Source organism: Felis catus, chromosome A1 (assembly GCF_018350175.1).
Source record: "Felis catus isolate Fca126 chromosome A1, F.catus_Fca126_mat1.0, whole genome shotgun sequence".
NCBI classification, from domain to species: domain Eukaryota; kingdom Metazoa; phylum Chordata; class Mammalia; order Carnivora; family Felidae; genus Felis; species Felis catus.
In genome coordinates this window covers 169,157,231-169,169,956 of record NC_058368.1, presented here as the reverse complement: position 1 = coordinate 169,169,956, position 12,726 = coordinate 169,157,231, and the positions used below count along the sequence as shown (strand labels likewise).

Genomic DNA, 12,726 nt, shown 5'->3' with positions numbered 1-12,726 from the left:
ACCCAGGCGCCCCTCATTTCCTTTAGATATATACCCACAAGTGAGATTGTTGGATCATAGGACAGTTATGTCAATTTTTGAAGGAACTTTTATACTATTTTCCACAGTGGTGTACCAATTTACATTCCCACCAACCGTGCACAAGAGTTCGCTTATCTCCGTATTTTCTCCAACACTTCTTATTTCTTATTGTTTTGGTAATAGCCATTCCAATGGTTGTGAAGTGATATCTCATTGTGATTTTGATTTGCATTCCTCTGATGATTGATGATGTTGAACATCTTTTCATGTACTTACTCTTTTGAATGTCTTCTTTGGGAAAATGTCTATTTAGTCCCTCTGCCCATTTTTATATCTGTCTGTCTATTTATTTACTTTTGAGTTGTATGAGTTTTCATGTTTCGGATATCAGTGCCTTACCACATACATGATTTGCAAATATTTTCTTCCACTCTGTAGGTGGGCTCTCCTTTTGTTAATGGTTTCTTTCGATACACAGAAGCTTTTTGGTTTAATGTAGTCTGCTTAGTTATTTTTGCTTTTGTTGCTGTGTCTTTATTATCATACCCCAAAATTAATTGCCATGATCAGTATCAAGGACCAGTGTCAAAGAAATTTTATGGTTTCAGGTCTTACGTTTTAGTTGGTAATCCATTTGGAGTTAATTTTTGTGAATGGTATTAAGTTAGAGGTCCAGTTTCATGCATGCAGTTATCCTGCATGTGATTATGTGGGTTTTCCAATATTATTTATTAGAGACCTTATCCTTTCTGCAATAAATATTCCTGGCTCCCTTGTCAAATATTAATTGTCCATATATGCTGGGATTTATTTCTGGATTCTTGATTCTTTTCCATTTGTATGTATGTCTGTTTTTATGCCAGTACCATACTGTTTTGATTACTATAGTTGTGTAGTATAGTTTGAAATAAATTGTATTGCTAACAGCGTTGTTCTTTGCTTTGGCCATTCAGGGTTTTTAGTGGTTCCATACAAATTCTAGGATTTTTTTTTTCTGTTTCTGTGAAGAATGCCATTGGAATTTTGATAGGAATTGCATTAAATCTGTGGATTGCTTTGGGTAGTATGGACATTTTAATATTAGTTCTTCCAATTTCTTAACATGGAATATCTTTCTATTATATCTTCAGTCTCTTTTATCTTTCATTTTTCAGTATACATAATCTTTCACCTTCTTGGTTAAGTTTATTCCTGAGTATTTTGTTGCTTTTGATGCTATTGCAAATGGGATTGTTTTCTTTATTCTTTTTCAAATATTTCATTATTAGTGTGAAACACAAGTGATTTCTGTATATTGATTTTGTACTATATAGCTTCCATGAATTTGTTGATTATTCCTAACAGTTTTTTGGTGGAGTCTTTAGGATTTTCTATATAAAAAAATCACATCTGCAAATAAAGACAATTTTACTTCCACTTTTCCCATTTGGATGCCTTTTATTTTTCTTGCCTGAATACTCTGGCTAGGACTTTCAATATGTTGAATAGGAGTGGTGAGAATGAGCACCCTGGTCTTGTTCTTGATCTTAAAGGAAAAGCTTTCAGCCTCTCACTGTTGGTTATAGTATTAGCTGTGGCTTGTCAAATATGGATGTCTTAATTTTATGTTAAGGTATGTTCCTTCTGTACCTAATTTGTTGAGAGCTTTTATCATAAAAGGATGATATGTTTTGTCAAATGCTTTTTCTGCATCTATTGAGATGATCATACGATTTTTATCTTTCATTCTCTAAATGTGATATATCACACTTAATTGATTTTTGTGTGTTACCACCTTTCTTGCATCCAGAGATAAATCCCATTTAATCATGTATGATCCTTTTCATGTGCTGTTGAGTTTATCTTGCTAGTACTTTATTGAGGATTTTTGCATCTGTGTGTTCATCAGGGTTATTGGGCTCTAATTTTCTTTCTCATGTCCTAATCTGGCATTGGCATCAGGGTAATGCTGGCCTCATAAAATGAGTTTGAAAGTATTGCCTCTTTCTCAATTTTTTGAAAGAGTTTGAGAAGGATTGGCTTTAATTCTTTAAATGTTTGGTAGGGTTTTCCAGGGAAACCATCTGATCCTGGGGTTTTCTTTGTTGGGAAATTTTATATTGCTGATTCAATATTCTTATGTTAGTCTGTTCAGATTTTCTATTCTTCATGTCAGTATGCTGTAAATATATGTTTCTGGAAGTTTACCCGTTTCTTGTAGTTTATCCAGTTTGTTGATGTATAATTGTTTATGGTAGTCTCCTCTGATCCTTTGTATTTTTATAGTATCAGTTGTAACCTCTCTTTCATTTCTGATTATATTTGAGTCTCTTTTTTTCTTAGTCTAGCTAAAGGTTCATCATTTTGGTTTATTTTTTCAAAAAAACCAGCTTTTTGTTTTTTTATTTTCCCATTTCTACTTCATTTATTTCTGCTCTAACCTTCATTATTTCTTTCTTTCTGCCAACTTTTTACTTAGTTTTTTTTTTCTTTTTCTGTTTCTTTGAGGTATAAATTAGGTTGTTTATTCGAGATCTTTTTTCTTAATGTAGGCATTTTTTGCTATAAACTTCCATCTTAGAACTGCTTTTGCTTCATCCCATAAATTTTGACATGTTGTTGTTTCCATTTGCATTTGTTTCAAGATATCTTTTGATTTCTTCTTTGACCCATAAGTTTGTTCATGAGTGTGTTGTTTAGTTTTTACGTACTTGTAAATTTTCTAATTTTCTTCCTGTTGATGTTTTTGTTTCTTGCCATTTTTGTCAGAAAGATAGTTGGTATGATTTCAGTCTTCTTAAATTTGCTAAGACTTGTTTTGTAACCTGTACTGTGATCTATCCTAGAGAATGTTGTGTGCACTTGAGAAGAATGTATAGTCTGTTCGTGTTTTATGGAATGTTCTGTATGTCTGTTAGAGCCATTGTATCTCAAGTGTAGCTCAAGTCTAATATTTTGTTTTTGATTTTCTATCTGGATAGTCCATTGTTTAAAGTGAGGTATTAAAGTCCCCTACTGTTATTTACTGTTGTGTAATCTGACTTCAGATCTACACTTATTTGCTTACTATACTTAGGTGCTCTAATGTTGGATGCATATTTATTGGTGATTACTATATCCTCTTGATGAATTCACCCTTTACCATTAAATAATAACCTTTTTTGTCACTTGTTACCTTTTTTGGCTTGAAGTCTATTTTTTGTGATATGAGTATAGTTACCCCTGCTCTCTTTGGTTTCCATTTTTATGGAATATCTTTTTCCATCCCGTTACTTTGAGCCTCTGTGTCCTTAAAGCTGAAGTGAGTCTCTGTAGACAGCATATAGTTAATTGGGTCTTGTTTTTTTAATCCAATCACCACTCTGTGCCTTTTCCCTAGAGAATTTAGTCCATTTACATTTAGAGTAATCACTGAATATTCTGAATTTGACTCTGTACATACCTTTTCCAACCATATTTTGTGTATCCATTCATCTTTTGATGGATACTTGGGTTTCTACAAGTCCCACCTGTAGTTCTAATCTTATTGTAGCCAGAAGGGCTAATCAAGGCACAAAAGGATTATACTAGGTGGTCATATGATCTGTTGTTCCTTTCATCCTCTTTAGAATAGTAACTTTATGTAGACACAGAACCCCTAAATAAAGTTTGCATCCCAGGTAACCTAGTAATATTAGTGAGCTAGTCATGTGTGTGTATGCTGGTTCTATGCAAGTAGTAGATATAACCATTCAGGAATACATTATTTGCTTCTATACCTTGAATATTGATCTGGTAGCCCTAATCATATTTTGTCTTTCATATGTTGAGCTTGTCTAAAATGTTTACTTTCTTTCATGTTACTGATTCCACACAGGAACTGATAAATTGAAAGAGGTAACCACTCTTCTGAAAATATAAATATGATGGGCAAGTAGATATTATTGAGACAAGATAGATTTTTGCCATTCTTGTGAAAAGTAGGGTGCTTTTCTTGCTGTTTTTGATGTTTTGGTTTGATGGTGGTTCCTTTTAGAAGGAGGCTAAAGGGCAGGGGACTGAAGCAGTAGAAATTAACAGGAAGAGAATTGTGGTACATATAATGTTGGATAACACCTTAAAAAATAGTTTTCTATTACTGTTTTAAAGTGTTTTCTAAACTGGATGGCGACATACAGAAGAACGAAACTGGACGACTTTCTTACACCATACACAAAAATAAATTCAAAATGGATGAAAGACCTAAATGTGAGACAGGAAACCATCAAAATCCTAGAGGAGAAAACAGGCAGCACCTCTTTGACCTTGGTCAGAGTAGCTTCCTTCTAGACATGTTGCCAAAGGCAAGGGAAACAAGCAAACATGAACTGTTGGGACTTTTTCAAGATAAAAAGCTTCTGTGTTGTGGAGGAAACAGCACAAATAAAAGGCAGCCTGTGGAATGGGAGAAGATATTTGCAAACAATATGTGATAAAGGGTTAGTATCCAGATCTATAAAGAACATCTCAAACTCAACACCCAAAAAGACAGTCCGTGAAGAAATGAGAAGACATGAATAAACATTTTTCCAAAGAAGACATCCAGATGGCTTAACAGATATGAAAAAATGGTCAACATCACTCATCATCAGGGAAATACACATCAAAACCATGATAAGATGCCACCTCACACCTGTCAGAATGGTTAAAATTAACAACACAAGAAACAACAGGTGTTGGTGAGGATGTGGAAAAAGGGGAACCCTTTTGCACTGTTGGTAGGATTGGAAACCGGTGCAGCCACTCTGGAGAACAGCATGGAGGTTCCTCAAGAAACTAAAAATAGATCTTACCCTATGATGCAGCAATTGCAAATACCATTAGGTATTTACCCAAAGGGTACAAAAATACAGATTTGAAGGGGTACATGCACCCCAATGTTTATAGCAGCATTACCAACAATAGCCAAATTACGGAGAGAGTCCAAATGTCCATCGACTAATACGTGGATAAAGAAGATGTGGTGTATGTGTATGTATGTATGTATGCTTATATATATGTGTATACATATATGTAAACATACCTACAGTAGAATATTACTCAGCCATCAAAAAGAATGAACACTTGCCATTTGCAACAACGTGGATGGATCTAGTTGCTATTTGATGGAGCAGATCAAATGAACATATGGGAAGGGCGAAGGGAAAGAGAAGAGAGGGAAACAAACCAAAAGAGACTTTTTTTTTTTAATTTTTTTTTCAACATTTATTTATTTTTGGGACAGAGAGAGACAGAGCATGAACGGGGGAGGGGCAGAGAGAGAGGGAGACACAGAATCGGAAACAGGCTCCAGGCTCTGAGCCATCAACCCAGAGCCCGACGCGGGGCTCGAACTCACGGACCCCGAGATCGTGACCTGGCTGAAGTTGGACGCTTAACCGACTGCGCCACCCAGGCACCCCAAGGGACTCTTAATGATAGAGAACAAACTATGGGTTAATGGAGGGAGGTGGGTGGGGGATGGGTTAGATGGGTCTTGGGAACTAAGAAGGGTACTCATTATGACAAGGATTGGGTTATTGTATGTAAGTAGTGAATCACTGAATTCTACTCCTGAAACCCATATTGCACTGTATGTTAACTAAAATGTAAGTTTAAAAAGGTGGGGGGAGAAATTTAAAAATAGTAACAATTAAGTATGTTCTAACAAGGAGCCGTGACTTTTATTTTTCAGACTGCACTGGCACATTTAGAGTCTCTTGCAGTGGATGTTGAGGTGGCTAATCCACCAGCCAGTAAGGAAAGCATTGATGGCCTTCCAGAGACCCTTGTTCTTGAAGACCATACTGGTAAGGGCAAAGTTGGTCTCTAATGTCATATGACACATTACATGTGTAAGTATATTATCAATGCACCTGAAAGATAAAATACTGACCTTTAGAAACTCATTAGTTTTTTGTGAAACCAGATTCTGACAAACTTTCATCTAGTAGAAGAGTATTTTTAATTTATTAAGTGATGGGCTAGAATAAATGTTCCCCAGTCAGCTTTTCTACAAAACCAGTATTTATTAAATTCCAAATTGTCATGTATTGCAGAAACATGTTTGCCAATTAATCAAAGTCTGGTTCTTTTGTCTGTCATTGGTATCACCTATGAGTTAATATGTTTGTTTTCAGTTTTATTAAAATTGAACTCTGTGGGATTGATGAGATCGTTTGTTGTTTTCAGCAATTGGTCAGGAGCAGTGCTGTCCAATCTGTTGCAGTGAGTATATTAAGGATGATATAGCAACAGAGCTACCCTGCCACCATTTCTTTCACAAACCTTGTGTCTCAATTTGGCTACAGAAGGTGAGGTTTTTTTTTTCACTTTTTTAAAAAATATTTTAATAGTTCCTCCCGAAAGTTAATGGTAATAGTATCTTTTAAGCCTATTTTAGTCAGCTACATGTTTATGTTTCTTTTTAATTAAGTGTTAAAAATTTATTACCTTTTAATATTTAGAGTTTAATGATAACATGAAACTATTTTACTTTACTAACATTGTCTAAAAAACAATATAGGCGATAATACTTGCTTGACATATTTCATCATTTCCAAGAATGATGAAATATGTGAAGCAATTATTTTATGCTGAAGCTAATTAGATCTCCCATCATATCCCTGAAATTTGTGTTTTCCAAAGTATTGCAAGCAAAAAGCCTTTGGCATTACTCAAAGTACTGTAATAATGTAGAGATATTCTGCTAATACAGATCAATGTCTCTGAAAATGTATATGAGAAATATGGTATAATAACCTACCAGGTACCTCCTATTCCAACTTTATATACTGTCCTTAAATATTTACCCCAAAATTTTTAACTATATTTGAATTACTTAAAAAAAAAAAAAGAGTTTTACTTAAATGATCTCTCTGAACTCTATTTTTGCATAAGGACATTTATAGACAGTAAGGTAGAAATTGCCAAATCATTTTCACAGCTTATTTACTTAAGGATATAGCTCCCTCTCTTCCCTACAACCACTCCGTTCCTTTTCCCCTTCCTCCACCTCCTTCCTCCCTTCCTTCTCTTTGCTTTCTCTCTTTTTTATTTTTTCAGATTCTGTGTCTCCTCTCTATGCCCCTCCCCTGCTCATGCTCTGTCTGTCTCTCAAAACTGAACAAACGTTAAACAATAATAAAAAAGATAAATAAATAAAATGTTGTTGTTAGGTCCCAGTCTGTATGGCAAGTGAACAATAAATGCTTGCTAAATTAAATTCTTGAATTGTAAACATTATATATATATATATATATATATATATATATATATATATATATGTTGTACAGCCTTGAATTGTCATTGACTTGGCTATAACCCAAGGTAATAATCTCCTTGGTCTCTTTCTGTCAAGAGGCTTCTGTTTGAAGCCTCTCCTCTGGGGAGAAGATCCCTAGGATACAAATTTTTGTCCTTCATCAGCATGATTTCTTCAGCCTACTTTTATCAGGGTATCTCTTTGGGGGGAAAAAACACAGATTTGTGAGGGGATAATCTATCACCAGATGATACATCCCTATAATCTTTGGTCCAAAAATGTACTCTTAGTATGACTGCTTTCCCTGTCCTGTCTAACCTCCTAGTTAGATTTCTTTTATCATTTAAAAGGCACTTAACTCTCCGTATCTTTTTGAAAAGGAATTATATGGCTAATAAAGAAGGTCTGAGCTCCATGTGTTTTGACATGCACTAAAGTAAGGCTTAAGTGTATGTAAGGGAAGCCCTAGGAGATGATTTGGTGTCATGAATAGGTGGATTAATTAGGTCCGTGGTTTCTCTAATGTAGGCATCATGGATCAAATAATAAAATTAATTCAGTTCAGGTGAGGACATGCCCTGTGACTTCTTGCTCACTTTCTGCCATAGCACCAGTGCTGAGCAAGGAGGGTAGTAGACTCTTGGTTAATACTAAATGAAATATGACTGACCTGAAAGATACAAACATGATTAGGAGACACTATTCACCCTCAAAGAAATTAGAATCTGATTGGGATGAAGAGGAAATTGCATTACAATTTTGCCTCTCTGGTTTGTGTGGATTTGGTTTTGTTTTTAAGTTATTTGGTTTATTTTTAGGATAATGATACTGTTTTTACTTGATGAAGATACTGTGTGGCAGATAAGACCTTTCCTTTGGCTCTGAACTTGTTTTCTTTCCCCTGCAGTCCGGAACATGCCCCGTGTGCCGCCGCCATTTCCCACCTGCCGTCATCGAAGCATCTGCCTCTGCTTCCTCCGAGCCTGACCAGGATGCCCCACCTTCAAACGACAGTTCTGCGGAAGCCCCCTAAATCTCAACACTTGAATGAGATCATTCTATCAAAGTAAATCTGCAAATTCCTTCTAAATCTGATGTGCAAATAATTATATATAAATAAATTTAAAATGCTATATATAGTCTATGCCATAGTTTAGAAAGAAGAATATTAACCTTTCTAAACTAAATTTAGGTTCGCATAAAGTACTAAACATTTTCAAGCTGAATGTTGAAGCAGTGCATCCATTTTCTTTAGTTGCATATGTTGATATTAATTGTAAAGTCAAGCTTACCAATTAACCCTCTCCGGAAGAAATAATCACGTATGTGGCACACATTATTGGTTTTGTCTGAAGTACTGCCACTAAGTGATTGTAATTAAGCTCTCCTGTTTGCATCAAATGTGAAAACTGTGATCACAACAGTAGTAAAATTTGGTTTCATTGGAAATAAAGAGAATTCTAAAACATGCTTTTTCATTGGTCCCTTTGCTTTTGCTACATCAGAACCTCTTGGTTCATAATACTGAGTGGTTTTTTAGGAAGGTGTCTGCTCTTCCATCCTTGTTTAAAATTAGGACTTTTTAGAATGCCAAACAAAAGCCAAAGTTTTAGCTAGGATATGACAAAATGTTTAAATCTTAAATGTAATCCCCCTGGAATGGTTAGGTAGTAAAATAAACTTTTTTTCCCTAAATGGCGGATGTGCTTAAAAGTAAGGTTAGTAAAGCGTGAGTGCTTTACGGTGGTTGGTGCTTGAAGTAAGGTTAGTAAAGCTTATGAACAATCTGGCGTGCTTAGTGCTTGGTATGATGAGATGAATTAGATGGCCTTATGAAATCCTTTCTACTTGGTTACAGTTATACTTGAGAACATGGCACCTTTGTTTAATAAATATTGGTTCTTAATTTATAAATTTATAAATAAATACATTTATAATAAGTGTAAGTGTAAATACATTTAAGTATATGTATTTATTTATAAATTTATAAATATTATAGTTTAAAATAACCTTGGTTCTGAAATACTTCAGAAAGTCTGAAAACAAGCATAAAGTGTTTCAACATCCATTCTGTTGTATCCTGAGGGGAAATCTGATCCTTACTAGAAGGTTAATTCTACCAACTTGTATAAAGGATAAAATTGATGGGGTACAGAAAAGATTTGGCCACATTTTTTCAATATACCTAAACCTTACTGTGTTATAATTTATTCCTTTAAAGAATTCCTGAACAAGGATTATTCATACTACATTTTTAGCATTTGTTTCTTTACACTAATTTATTCTAATAAAATTATTCACCTGGAAATAAATGATAAAAATAGGTAGTTTCAGAGTAAGCCAAAATGAGCCCCGGGTGAAAAGGAAGTAGATTTTTATGATCACCTAGTGACTATGAGCAGGACTGAACATGTAACACAGTTCCTTTCTTATTTGTCTTTCTCTAAAATAGAGAAAAGAAGATCCTGACCCCAGATTTGCCCTCTGAAAGGGTCGTGTTCACATATTTCTATAAAAGTGAGGAAATGAGCTTTCCTTAGTTGTTTTTATGGGAAAGTTGACTCTTGGGGTCATCCATAATTATATGACCGCAAAATAAGATTGCACAGTTTTCCATTTAGGTGATCACACCCAGCAGGCAAATAATGTACAAACAAGGACATAATATTTAACTTACAGATGTGATTTGCTAATAGCACCAGAGAATGATGGGTGTTAGAATGCCACATTTGAGCAAGTAAAATTGTAAAGCACGTCGTGAGTGTACATCCATCTGAGTAGTACGTTGATAATTTAGTTTGGACACATAAAAGGAGTATTTCTATGGCTTCCCAAATGCAAAATTACATTTTATTTGTGTAATTTTCTCTGAGTATTTATATTCCATCTCGTTTCTCCATTCTTAAATGAATTTTCACTGTTGGCACATTTGAGGCTTAAATATAAGGAACATAACACTTGCATTCTAATTTTTGCATATATTGTAAATGTGTGTCTGGTATTTACAGCAAAATACTGTGTATCCTTTTATGGGTAAAACAAAACTGAACATTGCATGCATGTAATGTGGTGACTTTGTAATTTAGGGGTTCTTTGGGGCTTCTGTGACTTTGGAAGTGCTTACATTCAGGCCTTAATGTTGCATTAGCTAGCATGTTTTCCTTCTGATGTATATAGTCACTGTTGTATAAACTAATCTTTGCTTGTTTTCTACTCTGTGATCTTTCCATACCATATTTCATTGATGATCAGTTAGTGTCAAAGAGTCAAATCAGATTAAAATTAATTCTCATGTGTATATTGTGGAACTTTGTGGCTGGTGTGATTTTTAATTTTTTTCTTTTCTTTTTCTTGTTTTCTCTTTTGTTGTTTCCTTCCTTTAAGTAATATTGATCAGTTGTGACACTCGTTAAACTGACATTGCTACAGATTCCTCTGTAGTAAGTAAGCCACACATTATATTTAGGCAGTATTAAGGGACGTCAGTTTTCTTCTCCTAGATAGCAGCTGTCCCAAAGAAAATATTTCTTCTTTGCCTGTTAAGATTTAGCTATTATCTGCCAGTTGTTAAGAGGTTTTGGTTCCAAACTCAACCAGCAGTGTTGAGAGCTGAACTTAAGATAACTGTTGTACTTTTTGCTTTCCATCTGTTCCTATCCTTCATTCTTGGCTCCCTACTATCTGTAAACAGCTGCTGTGAAGGAGAAAAGTTGAATTAGAGTTGGCTTAAAAATTTTCTTCAAGAAAATTGGGATTTTAGGATTTTCATTGTAACAAGTTGATACCGGCTGAGGCGAAAAAGTTCAGATACCAAAATACAGTTTGATTCTCTGAAACACTGTTTGGATCCTTTTGGAAAAGTTAAGGAATATATGAAGGTAAATTAGGAATAGGTATAAATATTGATAAAAGAATTGTTTCTCTTATTTCTCTATGTTTAAGTGACTTGACCTAATAATTTTTTTTAACATTTTCTTCTTGTAATATGAATGCTGATATTTAAAGGTAGATCCATGTGGTTTTCTGTTGTGTTTCTTAATTGTTTATCTCTGAGCTAACTAACTCTTAAGATTATTTGTGATTTGGATTTATATATAAGGTGTTAAATATATATGAACTGTTAAAATGGAATGCAAGTTTTTCAAAAGCCCAAGTCTAAATGTAATGATTGGTTTATTGTTCAACAACCCCAGTCCATCATTTTCCGTGTAAATCATAAACAATAAACAGGATGTACTCAGTGGTCCTTTCTAATATTTAATTGTGCAGTCACATCGCTTCTATAATTTAACCCCTGAAGGATTTAGCATTAATGGCAAAGAACACAGCTATTAAGAAAGTCTGGAATAGGCTCCTGGGCACATGATTTTTTAGTCCTTGAACTGTGACCTAAGAAGGCCCTAACAGAGAGCCCAGCTGTGCAGAAGTAGTTGGGGGACTTCTGGACGGGCTCTGAAGGAGCAGTGTCTGCCTTCTCCTGCCTAATAATCTTAGCAATCCTGTGGGTTCAGCAGAGCCTGATTTCCACACTGACTCAGGACTGCAGAAACCCTCAAAGTTTCAGGACAGAGGTCCACCTCTACTCAGTGGTTTCCTCCAAATCAGGCATAGGACTGTTATCAAGTCTACCTGTTCAGGAACATTCCCCGTGACTTCCCGAGGATTCACAGACCTCACCCATTTCAGAAAGGTAAATTGACTGCTGATAGATATGTACACATTACATTAGAAAACTAATCATTCTTTTTAGAAGCTTTAGAATGTTTAGAATTGTGATTCTCCCTTAATAGAATAAATGTGTGCTAGAAAAATACAGTTTCAGAGCAAGAAAGGAATGCTACATCTCTTTGTTAGTGCCAAATCGTTTTATAATTGTGTCATATGATTTTCATTCAGCCACTGCCTCCAGAGTTAGAGCCACTCAGCACTCCTACAAGGGATGGATTTCGTTGTTAGAAGAGTGTCACCCAAATGTTCCTAAAACAGCACACATGTGACACTAGACAGGTCCTGTCTCTTTTGTGTGGTCACCTCTTCATACTTTCCCTCAGGCTTCGCGTTTTTCTCAGTTCTTAACATGATACCCATTCCAGACCAACCTGGCATTGGCTCTTTCAATCGCTCTCTTAAAATATGTTGCTCAGCACTGAACACAGTTCTTCTGTGGTCTGATGAGAGTACGGTCCAGAGGCGTTATTGCCAGCTTCAAAGTGATTCTCATGACTGTTATGATTGGAATATGTTGATGTTACCTATTATCATCACCATCATCATTAGGCAAGCCTATCTATTGTCTCTTGCTGACTTTATAGTCATTGCTAATAAGCCAAGTCCATCCTAAAATTACTCACACAATTTCTTCTTAACCTAATTGAAGGACTGCATTCATCCTTATTAAATTTAACTCATAAAGTCCTTATGAATTCTGATCCTTAGCCTTGTGTCAGTTTCAGTTTTTGATGAAG

The 12,726-nt window shown here is 35.1% G+C and overlaps 1 protein-coding gene across 2 annotated transcripts in view; it reads left to right on the top strand.

Annotated features, from left to right (window-relative positions):
* Positions 1 to 11,504, top strand: part of PJA2 (praja ring finger ubiquitin ligase 2) — a 69,986-nt gene extending 58,482 nt beyond the window's left edge. Inside the window, exons 8-10 of one of the 2 annotated variants that reach the window (XM_003981173.6) lie at positions 5,693 to 5,807; positions 6,190 to 6,311; positions 8,169 to 11,504. In XM_003981173.6, coding sequence (XP_003981222.2) covers positions 5,693 to 5,807; positions 6,190 to 6,311; positions 8,169 to 8,294 — 363 coding nt within the window. In that variant the 3' untranslated portion in view covers positions 8,295 to 11,504. Of the gene's footprint in view, positions 1 to 4,128; positions 4,453 to 5,692; positions 5,808 to 6,189; positions 6,312 to 8,168 lie in introns of those variants that run through there. The other variant, XM_045034564.1, reaches the window with a different exon arrangement.
* The last annotated feature ends 1,222 nt before the right edge of the window (positions 11,505 to 12,726 follow it).